General features: G+C 36.8%; 1 protein-coding gene across 1 annotated transcript; it reads right to left on the reverse strand.

Moving 5' to 3' along the window:
* Nucleotides 1-220: 220 nt before the first annotated feature.
* LOC127540101 (leucine-rich repeat-containing protein 14-like) lies at nt 221-9273 on the reverse strand. Its single transcript, XM_051964704.1, is given in 4 exon segments — nt 221-847; nt 850-1067; nt 4045-4671; nt 8895-9273. Coding segments are annotated over 4 exon segments (1554 nt in total). The 5' UTR covers nt 9257-9273; the 3' UTR covers nt 221-500.
* Between the last annotated feature and the right edge of the window lie 11026 nt (nt 9274-20299).

A 20299-nucleotide genomic window follows, 5' to 3' on the forward strand; every position in this document is an offset into this window, starting at 1 on the left:
ACATATGTGCACATGTGTATGCATGCATGGGCATGTGTGTACACATGTGTATATGTGACCACATAGGTATGCACATGTGGTGTGTACATGTATGTATATGTAGATATGCGCACACACAAACCCATCTCAAAACTACCTATAGCTGCTTTATGTTAGACATGTTTTCAATTTTTGGCTAACAAAGTTAAATAATAAATTACGGTATACTCATATAAAACAATGCTTTAAATTTATATTTATTTAAAATGATAAATTAAAAACCTAGAAAGATATGAAAGGTTTTTACACAAAGATTATGAGAATAGTGACTAGTATCTTTATTGTTCTCTTTTGTAAAATGTTAGGGTTTTAGATGAGATTTATTTCTTATTTTGAATATTTGAGTATCTTTCTTGGTTAAGATTATAGTTAAAATAGTTCTCAAAAATGATAAACTAAACTATCATCATCATCTTAGGAGTGTGAGATTTCCCCCCACCCCATTCCTACTAGTCAGCTCACTACTGTAATTCAAAATAGTCACCCATCTCAGGACTGTCACTAAAATTAAACTCACTGGAAGCTTCTTCTCTTATTGCTGATGACTGTAGAATTTTATTCATCATAGAGGAAAACACCTCATTGCCAATAGGACACTGCAATAGTACAGGAGAACGATTATACTGGAGCAGATCTTTACCACATTCTGGGAAGACTAGAACTGATACTGCTTTCAGTTTGGGCAGTTTGCTCTTGCACTGCTTCATGAAAATAAAAATATTCAAGCCAGATAGAGGGTTGCCATACAGACCAAGATGGGAGAGTCTGGCACAGGAATATAGATAGGAAAAGATTTTATAAAAGTCGTGTCATTGATCCTACACATTGACACATTCAGCCACCTCAGTGACTTTGAGACTGACTTTAGAAGTTTCAGGAAGGAGTCTAGTTGATCTGTTATGTTATTGCCTTCAAGATCCAGCTTTATGAGATGGGAGCTATGGTGACTTTGGGACAGGTAGGTTAAGTCTTTGCTTGTTAGAGAGCAAGAAGAAAGTCGAAGGCTCTCCAGGGAGTACTCTAGATCTCTGAAAATAAAATAAAAAATAAAGACATGATTTATATATAAAAACTGAAATGTCCATTTCTATCTCCACTCCTTTTCCATGTTTATGGAATGCCTTCAACTTCTAGATTTCTACCTGAGTAGAACAAATTTGCCCTGTTTATGGAAGATTTACATTTTGACCAAGATAGATACAGAATAGTAATAAATAATATATAAATAATAAATAAATGAACCATAAATAACAGATAATAAATATAAATAATAAATAAATAGTAATAAAATGCGCTAATGAAGAAACTTGCTAATACTGGAGCTTTAAAAAGTTATAGTTTTAAAAAATCTATTAATGACCATCAAAATGAATTTTTTATCATAACCAAAGAAGGCCTGGGTATAGTAAAAGGATTACAAAAAAAGGCTTTGGAAGATTGTTGTGAAGAAATGAAAAATATTCAGCCCTAGAAACCTAGGAAGAGCTAAGAGAAAATACCCTGGAAACATGAGACATGTCATTCTAGCCATATAAGAATTAGAAGTAAGTCAATTTAGGATTTGCATCTCATCTAGAAACAAACAGAAGGTTCTGATGCAGATTGCTAAAATCTTGTTAACCTCACTTTTCATAAGTCCATGTTCCAAGTCTGATTTAAGCAAAATCATCTAAGATTGCGATGGCAGCACAGATAAGATTTATCAAAATATCAAAGTAGCAGCCGGAAAGAAAAATGGAAGGGTCTTCTGTAAAATTCTAGTTGATCCATGTGCTCACAAACCTAGCAATGCTAATTAGAGAGGTCCCATGGCTTCATCAACAGAGAAAAAGCCTCTACAAATGTGAAGGATGGGGGACAGGTGAGGAAGATAAGGAACTGACATTATCTGTACTTTTCTTTCCTCTTAACTAGTCAAAGGACTTTTGAACACATATATGAAACATGTAGAAACAGTTTGGTGAAAAAACATTTAAACAATATAAGGAAGCATTGGATCAAATATAGACTAGTTATATGCAAATCTAATCCCAAATATGGAGGTCAATTTGTCAGGAGAGGATAAAAAGGACAAAAAAAAAAAAAAAATCCAATCTTAGTTGTCTGAACAAGGAAAAGACAGGAAAAATGGAGTATAAAAAGATCACCTATTCTATATCACACTATCAGATTGGCAAAAATGACAAAATAGACAAATGATGATTGTTGGAAGAGATATAGACAGAGAAACATACCCACATACTCTTAGTGGAGTTCTGAATTGTCAACCTGTTTCAGGAAAGCAAAATGGAGTTATATGCGAAAAGTTATTAAATTGCATATAACCTTTGATTTAGTGAGTGGGGTTGCTAGTCATGCCCCAAAGAGATTCAAAGCAAAAGGAAATAATTCAGTTGAATTTTAAAAATATTTATAGAATTGAAAATTAAGGGGGTTTCTATCATCTGGGGAAATTACTGGACAAATTATGAAAAAGATAGATTCTGAGAACAGATGTAAAGAGAGAGTAAAAGAAAAATTAACATTATAATTAAATGACCATAAAGAATTACTTTGAAATACTAAGAACTCTAATACTTTGAAAAGCCAGGACTTAGGAAGACATATGCTAAAGCATAGGACCCGTACGGCCTTATGGAAAAATGATAGACTTGAGAAAGGAAGAGTAATACATTGTTTTGGACATGGCCAATTTATGGATTTGTTTTACATTATATGCTCATTTACAACAAGGAAGTGTCTTCCCCCTCAAATTTGGGGGCTATGATTTTGGAGAGATTATTATCATAATTGAGTGAGGTGGCACATTGGAGCATTGGGCTTGGAATCAGAAAGACTCATGTTCATCTATTCAAATATGGCAACAGATATTTTCTATCTGTGTGACTCCCTAAAACTCACTTGACCCTTTTTGCCTCAGTTTCCTCACCTGTAAAATAAGCTACTGAAAGAAATAATAAATCACTCCAGTATCTGTAAGGAAAACACCAAAGTTGGGGGTTTGTACAATAACTATAAATATGACTGATATGACTCAACCACAACAATAACATAATGACATTACTCAAACGATAAATTGTCAAAGATTCTGAAAAAGTAGTTTTCTAATGAAGAAATCAAAACAATTTATATTCACATAAACAAATGCTCTAAATCATTATCAATTGTAAAAAACATACATTAAAATAATCTTGAGATATCATTTTACACCTACCAGATTGGCTAAAATGATAAAGGGGAAAAGTGACAACTGTTAGAATGGATGTTGAATTCATTGTTGATGGAATTGCAAATTGATCCAATCAATATGTAAAGCAATCTGGAATTATCCCCAAAAGTTATTAAACTACCTATATCTTTGACCCAACAATATCACAAATTAATCTATTTCCAAAGATGATTAGGGAAAAAGGAAAATAATCTATGTTTTAAACTATTTACAGCAGATCTCTTTGCAGTGTTAAACAACTAGGGAATGTTTGAACAAATTATGATATATATTTGATATGATCTTTATATATGATATGATAGATTTTAGAAAAATATGGAAAGACTTGGACTAAATAAGAGTGAAACGAGTAGAACCAAGAGAACATTGTATATAGTAAGAATGACTTTGAGTGAATAAGTCATTTTATCTATCATAAATATTCAAAGTAACTATAAAGGATACATAAAGAAAGATACTGTCCAGAGAAATGATAAATGGAAATATGCATAATTGTACATATATATTTGTGTGTGTGTGCACGCGTGCGAGCAGGAAATTTTGGTTTCAGATTGAAGCCCAGCTTCTGTGACTCTTATCCTGACATTCTTTCCACTGCTTCCCTCTAATGACCTTACAGTGGCTATAAGATGTTTCTGAATTCAGGAATTTAACTTGTTCTTCCTAGCCTAATGGAGCAGATATTGCTGCCAAAAAATCTTCCAATATCCTGGCAGATTTCAAGAAAGGACATTTGAAGAAGATGGGGCTTAGCGTTGTCTCCCAGCCTCACTTACCCAAGTAGATATTCCAGCTGACCTGAAAGACAGATACCGCGTAAGGCAATCTCCCTGAGGTGTCTCAATTGGTTCAGCTTTTCAACCAAAAAGTCAAAGTTGGCCTTTAACATGGGATCTTTCCACCATTGTCTTTTTTCAGCAAAAGTAGGTAGTTTCAAGCTCTTTAGGTTTTGGAAGCTAATAATCTGCGACACAAGCCATCTAATATCTCCCAAGGTTATACTGCTATGAATTAGGTCCATTCTACGTAGTGCCAGAGGGTCCAAAAGAGGCAGGAATTTTGCAGCCTTACTAGCCAAGTCATAGGTACAATAGAAATCTCGGCAGAGCAGAGGCAAAGGGCTACTAACATTGTCCTGGAGAGCTACTTTTAGAAATGCTTCAGAGAAAGGTTCTACATGGAGGTCCACCAGGAGATTCACAAGTGCTTCCACTGAAAATGTTGTGGCTGGAGACACTTCTGTCACCTTGTCCCTTGCTTGACTTTCTAAGTCGCCTGTTGCCTGTTGAGGGAAGATGTGGATATTGGCTCTGCTTTTTGAGATGGCCCACAGCTTCACGAATCTCAAGTTCCAAAGAAAATGTTTATTAAATAATCCTGTCATATCTAGCAGTCGTAGCTTCCTGAATTAAGGAGAAAAACAAACAAACAAAACCCAACATACACACACACACAAAAAAAAAAAAAAAAAAAAAAAATATATATATATATATATCATAAGTTGGCTCAATTTATTTGTTGAGTTCTATTAGCTTTATGATAAGAGGGCCAATGTGGTCCAAAATTCACCTTTTCTTGCCTTTCCTCCTGTTAAGAGATCATTAAATAGAAGAATCAACTGGATAGTCAAGGATGTCATAACTAGTTGATTGGCCAAGAACAGACCTTTTTGTTTTATCCCAAAAGTAATTGGCTCCATGGATTCTTTTGGACAAATAGCCTTTTCTCCCCCAACTATAGCCTTTTCCACCTCCACAATGGAAGTAAATGGAGATGGATGCCTCAGAGTCTGACATCAACTGAAAAATAATCACAGTTCTGCATATCTTTATTTGATCCTCCTTGAGAGTTTTTGTGGCATAATCAAAAACCAGGATTCAAGGAAGACCTGGGTTAAAGTTCTACCTCTGATACATACAGATTGAATAAGTCACCTAATTTTTCAGTGTTCTAGGCAACTTCCCAAGACTGTTTATGGCAGAAAAGTTACCAACAAGCATTGATTATGTAAATGTGGGAAAGATTTATCATTGATTATGATAAATTAGTTAATTTTCCAAGAATTCTCTATTTCAGTGATATCCTAGATCCAGCCCTTATTCTCAACAAAACTGCCCTAGGACAAATCATTCATGCCTTCCTCCTAAACACACTCACACACCATTCTAATTTTGCTTATTTATGTGTCAGATTTCCAGGCCCAGCCCTTATTACCTTAAGCTGTCCCTTAATGTCCACAATACTATCCATCCTTTTTTTCTTGGCTGAGGACATAACTCCTAAAGCTATGACTTCCAAACAATTCTGAAATTCTCTCAGGTGAGAGTTGCACTGCTTGCCATGAAGGCCAGCAATTAATGAGTGGGCCAAACTTTGAAATTTCTAACTACTTGTCTTCTTCAGCGTTTTCTCACCCACTGATAAACTGTCTACACACATTCCTCAGAGTTTAGCACATCTCCACTGCCTCTTACTCTACTTAGTGATACTGAACACCCATGTGTCAATAAGTGCAACCTTCTCTCAAACATAGCTATCTATTTGCTCAATTCCAACAATCTTGCCAAATATACCACCACTCCTTATGCATGCATTTATTCTGTTTTCTAGAAGATCCTTTTTAATAAGGAGCACAACTCTTTTTTTGTTTTTTTAAATATTTCTACCTCTAGCTTCTTCAATTATCTGGTTCTCACTGAGTTGAGATTTCACTGTTCCTAGCTATCGTATTCACTATGACTGTCTTCCCTTCATAACTCTGAATACATTCATCTTGGTGGTGGAAGTCTGAAGACTCCTTACTTCTCAATGATGTAATATTTCTACTCTTAGCACTAAGAAATCACTGCTCCTTTGAAATTTACTCTATTCAAAATTATCAGCTAGGCAAGATCCTAGATGTATCTACCGACTTGTGGCCATCCTTCTTCTCACTCCTGTTCCTGCCTTTGTATTAGGGATATGCTGATGTTCTTAGCCTATTCAGCTCCCCATAATTTACTCTGCCATTCTGCCTCAACCACACTTAGAGGTTATCAACAATCATGACTTTGATCTCATTTGAATGAATCTTCACTTCTGCAGGGGATGATATTTATTTTTTGTAATGCACCTATTTGTCTACTCCTCTGCCTTAGAAAAGAAGATCTTCTATGTAGAGCCTTTCTTGATGCCCTCCAATGTTAGCTTCCTTCCTATCATGAAGAAAAAAAAATCTTTGTAAATGCAGGAAAGATTTATTTTAAATTCTTATAAGAATGGGTGCCTAGGTGAGTAGACTCACCTTTGAAATTCCAAAGGCAGATTTTTTTCCCCTATCCTGAAGCACAAGTCCCTTCTCTGATTCCCCATTAATTGGATGTTGTTATAGAATGAATCTCCACTCCTCATTGCATAGCCAGACCCTGCCCCAAACTTCCTCCTAGAAGGGGGAAAGTAACAGAGCAGGGCTAAGGACAAAGAACAAAATATTCTTTGTCAGTCCTTGCCCCCAAGGAGCTTAATTTCTTTTGGGGAAAATAACTAACTAATCTCCACCCTTGATTATTCTTTGATGTCCTTGTGGATTTCAGTTTTCTACTTTGTTTCATTTCTCCAATTTAATTTTCTATGGAAATCAAATAAATGTCCCTTCATTTCTCATACCTCGTATATATTTAAATATATATTGTCTCTCTTGCAAAATTGTAGTCTTTCTGATGGGAGAGATTAATTCTCTTTGGCATTTTTATACCTAGTGCCAAGTATAGTATCTCTTAGGGCAAGATATAAGACTGAAGATATAATTAATATATGAAATTCAATATAAATTCAATATAGGAAACTCCCTTTACCAATCCATCTTACCACCCTCTTTACAAATTCTATCGAGAATGCCTGTGATAGAATATAGCCTCTAGAGGAGACAGTAATAATTTTAAGGTCCTCTGACCTTAGGGTTCCTCTATTCTAACAATCTGTCAGTGATCCTAAAGTCTTCTGGCTTTGGAATCTGTGATCTTGAGGTCCCTTCCTCTTCCCCCCACCCCACCATGGAGTACTATTGTTCTAGCAATCTATCTGTTGGTGATTGTAAAAGTCTCTGGCCTAGAAATATAATATTTCTTCACTTAAACTTTAGGGAAGATATATTAGTGAGACTTTCTAACCTTAGAATACTGTTGTTCTGACAATCATGTCTGTCAATGATTCTAAAGTCTTCTGGCCTAGAATAGTCCTAAGGTCTGCTGGTCACTCCTCAGATCTTCCTCTAGGATGTAGAATTAGCATATCAATGGCATGAACTGGATAAATTTGTCTCCTTGCTCCAGGTGCTTCACGAAATTCATTTGGAATTTTGCCTGCTTCAATTGGCATTACAATTACATAAACTTTGCCCCTTGATTTGGATATGGGTTCAAGCCTGCAAATTCTTTTGAGACACCTGGAAACACCAGTCTGTGACCCCCATCTTTGGACTGGGGTCCCTTTCCAACAACTTCAGTGACTTGCCCAGTAACTGGTATTAGAGGTGGGCCTTGAACCCAGATCTTCCTGGTTTTGAGGCTAAATCGGTATCTGCTATGTCATTCTTAGGGACTTTATACCAACTGACTGGCAGCCATTGTACTTGTACTGTACATCTTCATCCTTCTCTTCCTTCCTTCTCTTTCCCCTTATGCTCTCTAGTCAGTTTCCAATTGTCTTGATTTTTTGAACACATCTCTTTTGTTGTTTTCCCATCTCCTGTCACATAGCTTGACCTAGCTTAGGAACTAATGGGATTGTTTGAATAGCTTCTTAGTTTGTCTCCCTGCTTCCAGAATCTCCCCATTCCAATCCAACCTTTATATATTGTCTTCAAATTTACATTCCTAAAAGGTAAGTTTGACATCACTTCCCTACTCAGTCTTCAGGTGCTCCCCATTTCCTCTAGAGGAATCCAGTATCAAGATGAAGATTTTTTTTTAACTCTCATGTTTCTTTCTGCTCCTTTCTTCTTTGTATTTATCTCTGGCACATACACTGTCCTGATTAACCTGGTTGACTAATACCTTTTTCCTCCTTTTGACCTGAGTTTTTTCAAAATTCACACTAAAATATATTCCCTCTTTACTTTTATTTCATCACTGAAAGCTTTTTTCAAACAAAAAGAAGGTATTCTTTCCTACTCAAATGATACAATAAGTTTTTAACTCTTTTTTTCTCCAGAAATTTGTTTAATTCTACTTTTGCTTGTCTTTATGTTAAATGTGCCCAACTCTGAGGGAATTACATTAAAATTTCTTATTAATATTTTCTTGTAATTTAGTGCTCATTTAGTTCACTTAATTTTACCTTCATGAATGTGGTGTTCAAAGTTCTAACATTTCTTGCTTGTGGTCATTTTTTCCATCCTCCCTCCACCTCCACATCCACTCCCACCCCCATCCCCACACCTACTCCCACTCCCTAGCATAGTGTTTTTCCCATGTGGAGGTTGCTCTGCATTAAATAATCTAAATATGTACTGTATTCATCGTCTCTTTGAATCCCCACCTTAGTATCCTTTCATATGAAAAATGCTTAGCAAATCACAGCGGAAATAAATTCACAGAATCTGTTTCCCAGAATGAAGTAAAACTTCCCAGGTATTTTAAGGACAAACCTTTTTGGGAGCTGCTGTGGACCATCCATGAGTACTTTCCTTATATATTTCATCAGTCCCAAGAAGATGGCATCAATTTTACCTCTGTTTAACTCACTACGTATGACAGACCACTGACATTCAGGACACTTCTTAGAAGATGTCCAAGACCAGCACCAACATGTTTGCATCAGCTGTTGGAATTTAAGTTGGGAGTAAGGCCACATCTTTACCAGTTCACACAGCAGCTTTTTCTTATTTTCTCTGAAAGCCACCTTGAATAGGATAACATACATGATCCGTGGCATAAATTCCAAGAGTTTACAGGTGACCTCCTCATCCTGGACCAGTTGCCGAGCACTTAGGTAAATCAGAGAGTACATGAGAAGGGCTTTGGGACCTGGGACCCAAACACAGAATTGCCAAGACCTGCCAAGGGGAAAGGTCAGAAATCGAATAATGAATCCTAGGGATTTAATAACACTATTCTACCTTCTCAATCTCACTCATCCTATTCCAGGCCACTAGTAAATGCAGACCAACAAATGTAAATTAGAATTACAAAGGTAGGTATAGGAAATGTTTAATCCCAATCTACCAGTTGCTCCTACTTCCTCAGCTTGCCCTGTTTCCTAGGCTGAGCTAGAAACACCTCCAAAGCTTTTCTTTAAGCTTCCTGTTCTTCAAATTGGGCCACCATATTTTCCCAATAATTTTATCCAATTACCTCGTCCAAGAAAGGTCACCATTGTTATCACCATCACATAAGACATAGTCAGCCTGGCTCATCACAAAGAACTCTGCCCTTAAGGTTAGATCAGTTTTCAAATCTGACACTTTTAACAGTTCTGTGACCTTAGACAAGTTGTTTAAGGTATCTGAAATTGAAAACAGCAATACCCCAACCTACCTTATAGGATTGCTAGAGAAAGGAGGTTTCTAACATTTATGCTATTATGATGATTAGCTTTGAAATAGGAAGTCCTGGAAAGTCAGAGAAGATTGACTTGCTAGAGCTAGAGCAATGGACCTGGAACTTTATTAGGAAACTTGCCCCAAAAAGAGGTCACTCAGTTCGATATAACTGAAAAAACTAAAAAATAAATGTATAAAAATAAATGAAAAAAATGAATTTCCTGCTGCCTCCAAATATCTCATTTCCAATCACATGAACTATTCCTTCTGACAGTCCTCAGCCTAAGCTCCCATGTCAACATCCTCCTACTCTTTTTTTGTAGAAATTCCAAAAGCTACAGAACTAGAAAAAAAACTAGAGACTGTCAACTCCAGCTTTCTGATTATTTTGTAAATGGAAATCAAGGCCCATAGAGGAAAAAGATTTACTACAATTCCATCACAAATTAGTAATATGGCCATAACTGAATTAAATTAGCTCAATGCCTCTCTCTTCTTTTCAATTCTTTTCTTTACTTCTGTTCACTCTTCCCATCCTCTAAAAAAAAAAAAAAAAAAAAAAAAAAAATGAGCCTAGGTAGCCTATATGGAGAAATTGGGTATGGAATCAAGGTGTAACCTCCTGAGGATATCTTCAGAAGATAAAAGCACCAAGAGTCAAAGCAGCAGCAAAACTGTAATCATACTGATCCTTCTCTACCTAAATCTTTGTCTTGTTACCCCTGAATACCCATATTCTGCCACCTTTGTGAGACAAACTTCAAAAATCCACTCACCTAAATAACAGGGTAATGGTCAGCTAAGACATAACATATAACTGGGCTTTACTTGAGGACTACTGAACTCAGGTTGCTTTGGGGCCCATTTAATTTAAAGGTATTATGTTCTTTGCTACACAGACACCTGTGCCCAACTCCATTGTTAGGCGGAGATGCTAGAGAGATTACAGCTGTCTTTATTTTATCACTGAAGTTAGTCTACATAAGTACTCATTAGTTGGCTTTTTTTCTCCAACAATTCAAGGGCTTGGATTTATGGAGGCTTGCTAATGTCAAAGTGAAGATAGATGAAGGACAAGTATTTTTGGAATGAATATGCTAGTTGCCTGGAGTCCCTTAGGGAAAGAGAAGAGTTTATGGACAAGCAATTAGCAAGGATCTGAGGGCCTCCTGTATGCTCCTCAGAACCAATTGATCTTGAGCAAGTGAATAGGAATTTGTTACAAGATTCAGAGGATTTCTCTTTTATAAAATAAATAGGAAAACAGCAGAATCAGGGAGAATATGACATGTTATCTGCCAAGAAAAGAAGCCTCAGGAGACCCTGGAGCTCTCATTTTATATATTATCCTAATGCTGTTCATTTTCTTCTTTACTAATTCATACTTTTCTAGCCATGTTTTCCTAAATTCCTCCTGTCTGTAATTACTTAAAAATCAATAATATTCTATTCATTATGATTTCTTTGACCATTCTAAAGCCAATTGTCCATAATCTTTGATGTAATATGGTTTTGTGATTTGTAATATGTTACAATGATGTAATATGATTTGGGGGAAGAGGCTTCTGCTCTAAGAATAAGTCAGTAATCCTAAATCTCTTGACTTTGGAGTCTATCTCAGGAACTTCCCATGCTCCCAACCTAAGAACAACAATCTGTCTAATTTTGAATAGACCACTCCTCAATTCATTACTGACCATCAGATAGCTTCTATCCTCAAGATAGTCCCATGGACAAAAGTCTTGAGACAATAGTGATAATGGTTAGTGAGAACCAAAGGACCACTCCTCCTTCCTACTTATGAGCCATAGAATTAGCACATCAATGATAGAAAGCTGGACTGTTTCTCTGCTAATTTCTTTTGGACATTCAGCCAGCTTTGTAATGGTGTTACAATTATAATAAACTTTGCCCTTTGGCTAAAGAGATAGGTTCAAGCCTATGAATTCTTTTGAGACATCCTGATACTACTCTATGATCCCAAACTTTCGGGGTCCCCTTCCTAACCTCAAAATCTTCTACCTTCTCTCTACCCTACGCATACCTTTTTCTTCTTATAATGAATGTTACTATAAATATTCTGGTATATATGAGACAATTCATTCTATCATTTACTTCTTTAGCAAACTTATTTATCATTGGGCAGTAGCTTTAAATTGGCCAGTTATTTTCCTTCCAAAATTCAAATTGATTTCCATAACAGATAGATCAATTTAAAATAACATATTTCTAATCTCTAACCAAATTTTTATTGCTCTATATATTTATACCAAGATAAATAGCTAATGAAAGAAACTAAATATCTTATGAAGAACTCCACTGACACACTTATTTTGCATTTTTGCAAGAATGGATGCCTAGATGAGTAGACACACCTTTGAAATTCCAAAGGCAGCATTTAAGTTCCTGCTGAAACATAAGTCCCTCCCCTGATTCCCCATTAATTGGATATTACAGAAGTTACATGACATGAATTTCCACCCCTCATTACATAGCCAGTCTCTGCTCCCAAGGAGCATTACATTCTTCTGGGGTGAGATAACTAATCTCTACCATTAATTATTCCTTGATGTGTCCTGTCCGGCAGGACAGCAACAGTGGGTCATCGAGTGGAGCCAGAGCCGAGGAGGAGCAAAGGCTCTGTAAGACAACAGTCTGTAAAACATGCCGTGTTTGGGAACAGGATCGGAGAGACAGAGAGGCAACTCAAGATTTAAGATGGTGAATGTCTCTGTTTAATGAATGAAGAGGGTTTAATTAAATATGATTTCTGAGTGGGGGGTTACAATGAGAAGAATGTCGGACCATAGGTGTGGCAGAAATCCTGGAGTATACTGTTATCTAGATCTTGGGCAGAGATGACCGATTTCTTGGGACACACATTATCTAATCTCAGGAATTTAGGGTGTTTGCTACTCTTCTTAGCTCTTTGTCTCCTGCGTCCAAGGACATGGTCTCTGGCAGTGTTCAAGGACATGGTCTCTGGCATTGATGTCTTTTCAGTTTTTAGGTTTCTAATTAATTTCATTTCTCAATTTAATTTCATACCTGTGAAAACCCAAATTTCTTACAGTAGGATGACTGAGAGAGAAATAATACTTTAGGTTTACTTTTAAAAAAAAATTTTTTTCCAGGGCACCTAGGTGGTGTAGTGGATAGAGCACCAGCCCTGAAGTCAGGAAGACCTGAGTTCAAATGTGACCTCAGAAACTTAATACTTTCTAGCTGTGTGACTCTCGACAAGTCACTTAACCCCAATTGCCTCAACAATAACAACAACAACAAAAAACAACTTCCTCAAAACAAACCTGCCAGGTAGTCTTAAATATTATTTTAAAACTATTATATCATAATACATATCATATATAATGTAATATAAAGTCATATTATATTATAAAAATATTATCAGCATGATTTTAGAGAAAATGGAAACTGAAGTCTAAAAAACGTACCTGTCTTATCCAAGATTACACAATAATAAAGGAACAAAATTGGAACTAAAGACCAGGAATCCAGGTCTACACAGTCAAGTATTTATTGCAAGTCTATTACATGCCAGGAATTATGTTTAATGCTGAGGATCCGAAGAAAGGCAAAAGACAAACCTTCCTCTTATGGAACTCATAGTCTCACAGTGGTAGGAGTAGAAGGGAAAAATAATATTGTACAAGCAAACTACATGCAAAATAAATTAGAAATCATGGAGGGAAGGCACATTTATTACATTGTTTGGTTTTTCATCAAATATTCCTCAGTTACATGTAAAAAAATTATAACATATTTTTTGAAAAATTTAAGTTTCAAATTCTTCCTTTCCTGCTCTTCCCCCACTTATTCATGGAGAAGGGAATCAATGTGCTATCAATTATACATGTGAAATCATACAAACCATATTTCCATATTTGATATATTAGAAAAATGCAAAAAAAAAAAAAAAAACAAGAAAAATAAAGAAAGTTTAAAAATGAGTGTGCTTCAATCTGCTATCAAGTGTTCACAGTTCTCTCTCTGATAGTGAATAACATTTTTCATGAGTGTTCTTTGGAATTTTGTTGGATTGTTGTCTTAATCAGAGAAGTTAAGTTTTTCTCATTCATTCTTACAATATGCTCTTACTGTATACAATGTTTACCTGGTGCTGCTCACTTCACTTTGCATCTCTTCAGATAAATCTTAAGGTTTTTCTGAAACCCTTTTGCTCATCATTTCATATAGCCCAATAGTATTCCATTACATCTGTAAAATGAACTCCTAAAGGAAATGGCAAATCACACCAGTATTTTTTGCAAGAAAACTTCAAATGGGATCACAAACAATTGAATATAACTGAAATGAATGAACAAGAAGATTCCATTACAACCATATGCCATAACTTTTTCTGTTATTCCCCTTATTATGGGAAGCCCCTAAATTTTTAATGCTATGTTAGTACAGAGAGCTACTCAAAATATTTTTGTCCATTTAGGATCTTTTATATATATTTTTTATCTCTTTGGAATATAAAACTAGTAGAGGTTTTACTCAATCAAAGGATATGCAGAGTTTTATTGTAATGCCGGGAGAAACTGAGGCAGGAGAGAGATTAGAGAGTTTTTAATATTTTATTAATGGGAGAGTAAGATTGACTGGACAGGACTCTCGTCTCAGATTATCCAGTCAGACAGAGATAAGTATACTGGGACCAAGGAATCCATATTGGTCCCAGGGCTGGAGGACCCAAAGAATCCAGCGTCCAGCATACAGCTGCCAGATGCCATACTCCAGCAATGAATGGAAGAACAACAACCTCTTAAATACATTTTTGGAGACAAAGAAGAGAAAGGGAGGGAGAGTTTTTTTATCAGGGAGGGGAAGCCAAAAAACCTAAAAATTCCAGAGACAAAGAAGTAAAGATATCATGTGTTGGTCTTGGAATATTCTAAAGGAATATTGTAAATCCATAAAAGAGTCAGGAGAGCTACTCTTTTATCTTGCTAATTTACAACCCGAGAGCGAATAATCCTTAGTTTTACTGGGTCAGAGACAGAACAGTTAAGGTAACTGAGACAGGGAAACTGAGTCAGGACAGTTAAAGAAAACTGTGGCATAACATTCCACACTCTTTCTCCTAAATATTCAAACCTTTGAATCTTAGCACCTTCCTCTAGATACCCAGGAGGTCTTTGTCCCACCTTATGTAAAGCAAATGAGCCAAAAATAAAACTAGAAAAAATGTAAAGACTCATTGGCAAGAGCAAGTCTCTCCCTGATAACCCCAGAGTTAACAGCTGTAGCTGCTCCCTTGTTGCAAGCATGTCAGGCCCTCTATAGTTCTGGAGCACCATCTCATCCAGAGAATCCAGTTTGAGATGGACAGTTAGGTCTGTGGTCATTTGTGCACTTAACTCAGTCTCTGCTTACAAAGCAGCAGGGTCCAAGGCCCAGTCAGAGAGGCAGCCCTCTCCATGGGGGAAGGATGAGGCTTGTAGTAGCTCCACCTGTCCCCACCCAGAGAAACAGGACTGCTATTGAAACAGGACTGCTATTAGAATACAGATTTCTGAACAGATTATGCACAGTTAGACCATCAAGGCAGGCAAACTCCAAACTTTTTAGGTGTCTCAAGCCAAACTTCAAGGTCCTTTGAAATACTTAATGAACTGGGGTTACAGGAATGGAAAAACAGATCAGAGAGACTGCCAGTGTCACGACAGGTGTCTGATTTCTAAAACTTTTCTAAAAAAATAATCTCAAAACTGAGTCTGCCAGGGAAATTTTAACAAAATAAGGGATTCTAAAACTAAAGCATCCAAATTCAATCTGAACTAGTGAGATAGGGGGTGGGGCAGAGATGCCTAAGGCAAAATGAATAGGAAGCTAGGGGTTCCCATTCTTTCAGGTATTTTGAAAAAAAATATATCAGTTTCCCCAATGTTCTATCTCTACCTCCCTTTTTTTTCCTCACGGAAAGGAATTATCAAATGACCATTCCCCATATAAATGCCAAGAGCAAATCAAAATCCCTATACATAACAGACTAATACAGTAGCATTTCCTAAAAAGGCCTAAAAAGCCCTCAAACATAACAGCAATAATTACACAGTTTTAACAAATCCATATCAAATCTTAAACACATAGAAATAGATAATCCAGGCAAGGTTTAACAGTCAGTCATCAACCATTCCCAAAGTCCCTCATATCAGTCCAAAGTACACTCGATGCAGGGTCAAGTCCATGGTCTCATTTTAAAACTGCTGCTTCAGGCTATGAAGTGATAGGAGGCTCTCATTCCATGCAGAGTGGGTTTGTGCTGTGGTGACAAAGCTGATCAAAGCTGATCCCGGTTCCAGAAGCAAGTCAATATCTGTAATTTGACCAAAATCTAGAACAAAAACACAAATCTAACACATAAAGATTAGATCAGTCTCATAGACTCAGTTCACCAGACTGTTGCAAAATACGAGGAGGCCAAAATGGATTGGCCAGCAGTTTCCTGTGTGACGAGACGAGTTTGCTTTACAGGCCAAGCAAACAGCTGCAGTCTTACAGACCCCTGTTAATTGTCCACTTATCATGTAGAAACCTTAAAGGAACAAAACACAAATATCCAGTAACAGACAGATGACCAGGCGAAATAGTTGCCCAAGCATTTAGGATACAATGACTACATATGACCAGACTGAAAATAGCAAAGCATGACATAATTGAATTGCATTAACAGTTCTATTGACCATTGCTCTGATCAGAGAGAGATCAGTTACAGAAGGAAAAATTCAAGAACATAACTATAACATAACATAAGCAGTTGAGTTTTAACAGCTTATCAATCAATTGTCCCAGTAACTGTCACAGGGTGGAGCTTTAAAACTCCCAAATAGCATTAGCTAATTAACTCTAAGCCCAAAAAATTTTACCTCCAATAACAAATGTCATAACAGAAAGAAATTTCACCTCAGTAAGTTCACAACTTAGAACAATTATCATATCTAGGTAGATGTTACATGAGTGAACATTATACATACAAATCAGTTTGCTTTTAAAATACCCAATACATAGAAAAACATCCCAAACTGCATATTGTCCATAACAAACATTTTCAAAAGGACAAAGAAAAACAACTATTATGTTCAGAGGCCCTTTAAATAACCTCAGGATGACCCAATACAATCAATTTAAACTTATACAAAACACCCAATTCCACATAAAAGAATTCAAGAAGGTTTTTTTTTAACATAGCAATTAAACTTTTAGAAATACTCAGACCAAAGTATGGATCACATTTATGACCATATTCCTCAACCAAGAAAACTTTTATCTATCAAAAAACAAGTATTCAATCAATTTAACCTAAAAGTAAGTATGTTCTTAAAAATCACAGTTAGCTGCACTGGCTGTAATCAGTTAAGAAAAGAAAACGGCAGGAACATACTCAGGAGGGTGAGGGGCGGAGAGGATTCCATGTGGCCATCCTTCCCCCACTCCTGACCCCTAGGAAAAAGAACTTCCCTCGGGTTCCCCACTCAATTTCCTACATGGGAATCCTTTTCAAGATTTAACCCATCAGTTTCCCAATATCAGGTTTCTTCCCAAATCCACCCATTTCCAACTTTCTCTTTCCCCCTGACTACATACTTAAACAATCTCCTTTCCTTTAAATGTTAGCACCTGCTCTTCTATATATATTTTTTTAACTTTCCGAACTTTCAAATCCCTTTCAATCTATTTTTTTTTCCTTTTTTTTTTTTTTTTTAATTTCTTCCTTTCTCTCCCTTTTCTCCCTTTTTCTCACAGGCTGCTGCAGTCAGCCAGAGACAGAGAGAGAGAGAGAGAGATTTTTCAAACTTCTTGATATTTTCTAAGCCTGTAACACAGAAGCTGAATCCTTATCTCTTACAAGCTTACTAACTTTTAACACAGACACACACAGAAACAAACATGGAGCTCCAATTTACTATGCACAGTTGCAACGTTGGTTTTCCAACCAACAACATAACAGACAAACCACACAGAACATGGAACATATGACACAGACTACACAGTTACAACATTAAGCAAACATACCATACCCAGAGGGTATTCTCCAGCGTCCCAGAAAATACCCGTCTCAGAATTTGTAAACCCGTCGGCATTTATTCTGAGACCACAGGTTGCAACAACAGAACAGACCAGAACCAGAACCAGATGGTACCGCAAAAGATACCCAGACAGACTTACTCTCCCGAATGCCGAATCAAATGCCGAATCGATTTCGTTGTCCACTGTAGGCCGGACTGAGGCTGAAGAACTGCTTCCTTTTCCTAGGAGTGCTGGTCTTTTCTCAAGGAACAGACCCAGGTCCTGAGCCCCCCTCAGGCCTAGGTGGAGACCGAGAGATCTCTAATCTCTAATCCAGTTCTCAGTTTCTATTATCTCGAAGGGACCTCCAAATTGTAATGCCAGGAGAAACTGAGGCAGAAGAGAGATTAGAGAGTTTTTAATATTTTATTAATGGGAGAGTAAGATTGACTGGACAGGACTCTCGTCTCAGATTATCCAGTCAGACAGAGATAAGTATACTGGGACCAAGGAATCCATATTGGTCCCAGGGCTGGAGGACCCAAAGAATCCAGCGTCCAGCATACAGCTGCCAGATGCCATACTCCAGCAATGAATGGAAGAACAACAACCTCTTAAATACATTTTTGGAGACAAAGAAGAGAAAGGGAGGGAAAGTTTTTTTATCAGGGAGGGGAAGCCAAAAAACCTAAAAATTCCAGAGACAAAGAAGTAAAGATATCATGTGTTGGTCTTGGAATATTCTAAAGGAATATTGTAAATCCATAAAAGAGTCAGGAGAGCTACTCTTTTATCTTGCTAATTTACAACCCGAGAGCGAATAATCCTTAGTTTTACTGGGTCAGAGACAGAACAGTTAAGGTAACTGAGACAGGGAAACTGAGTCAGGACAGTTAAAGAAAACTGTGGCATAACATTATCACCTTTGGGGCATAGTTCTGAATTTTTCTTTGGAATGGGTGAACCAGTTCATAATACTATCAACAGAAAATTAATATCCCAATTTTCCCACATCCCTGGCAGATTTGTCATTTTCCTTTTCTGTCATATTAGCCAATCTGATAGGAATTCATTTCATGGAGTCATTTTAATTTGCATTTTTTAATCAACAGTGACTTAGAGAAGTTTCCTTTTTCTTTCTTTCTTCTTCCTAGGAAAGAAGGAGAGAGGGAGGAAGAGGGAGGGAGGGGGGAGTAGAGAGAGAGGGAGGGAAGGAGAGAGTGGGGAGGAAGGGAAGGAGAGAGGGGGGGAAGGAAAAGAGGGAGGGGGGAAGGAAGGGAGGGAAGGGAGGAGGAAGGGAAGGAGAGAAGAAGGAAGGAAAAGGGAGGAAGGGAAGGAAGGGGGAGGGAAGGAGGGAGGAAGAGAGGGAGGGCAGGGAAGGAAAAAAGGAGAGAAGGAGGGAGAGAGGGAGGGAAGGAGGGAGAGAAGAAGAGAGGGAGTTGGGGAGAGAGGAAGGAAGGGAGGAAGAAATGGAGAAACAGAAAGAAAGAAAGAAAGAAAGAAAGAAAGAAAGAAAGAAAGAAAGAAAGAAAGAAAGAAAGAAAGAAAGAAAGAAAGAAAGAAAGAAAGAAAGAAAGAAAGAAAGAAAGAAAGAAAGAAAGAAAGAAAGAAAGAAAGAAAGAAAGAAAGAAGGAAGGAAGGAAGGAAGGAAGGAAGGAAGGAAGGAAGGAAGGAAGGAAGGAAGGAAGGAAGGAAGGAAGGAAGGAAGGAAGAAAAAAGAAAGGAAGAAAGAAAGAAAAAAGAAAGGAAGAAAGAAAGGAAGAAGAAAGAAAGAAAGAAAGAAAGAAAGGAAGAAAGAAAGAAAGAAAGAAAAAAGAAAGAAAGAAAAAAAGAAAGAAAGAAAGAGAAAAAGAGTGAAATATCTATAAACATATATCTACATAAATATTTACATCTATTTATATGTATATTTATTGTGTGTATATTAGATACAGGTATAATGAAAATTATAAGAATATGACTCATTTCCCCAGTTGATAAATGGTCAAAGGATAAAAAGGAAGCAGTTTTCAGAAAAAGAAATCAAAGGTATAGTCATATGAAAAAATGTTCAAAATTACTATTGATTAGAGATATGCAAATTAAATCAACTTTGATACCATCTTACACCTATCAGATTGGCTAATATGACAAAAAAAGAAAATTAATTGTTGGAAGGGATGTGCAAAAACAGGGATACTAAATGCACTGTTGGTAGAGTTGTAAATTGATCTCAGCAATACCACCACTAGGTCTGTATACCAAAGATATTAATAGGTCCTTTCTTGAGTTGAACTGCCAAGTATCCATATTTTACTGCGGAGAGTGCATCTCTAATGGGTTGGTCATGTTGTTTGAATGGCAAACAAATATTTGTCCCAAAACTATTTTAAGGACAGTTCACATAGAGGTCAGAGGAAGCCAGAGAAAATCACTCTAAAGGTTTCTATGAAGAACATTGGCATTGATTGTGAGACATGGGAGACATGGCATAGGAC

The sequence above is a fragment of the Antechinus flavipes genome, chromosome 1 (genome assembly GCF_016432865.1).
Source record: "Antechinus flavipes isolate AdamAnt ecotype Samford, QLD, Australia chromosome 1, AdamAnt_v2, whole genome shotgun sequence".
NCBI lineage: Eukaryota > Metazoa > Chordata > Mammalia > Dasyuromorphia > Dasyuridae > Antechinus > Antechinus flavipes.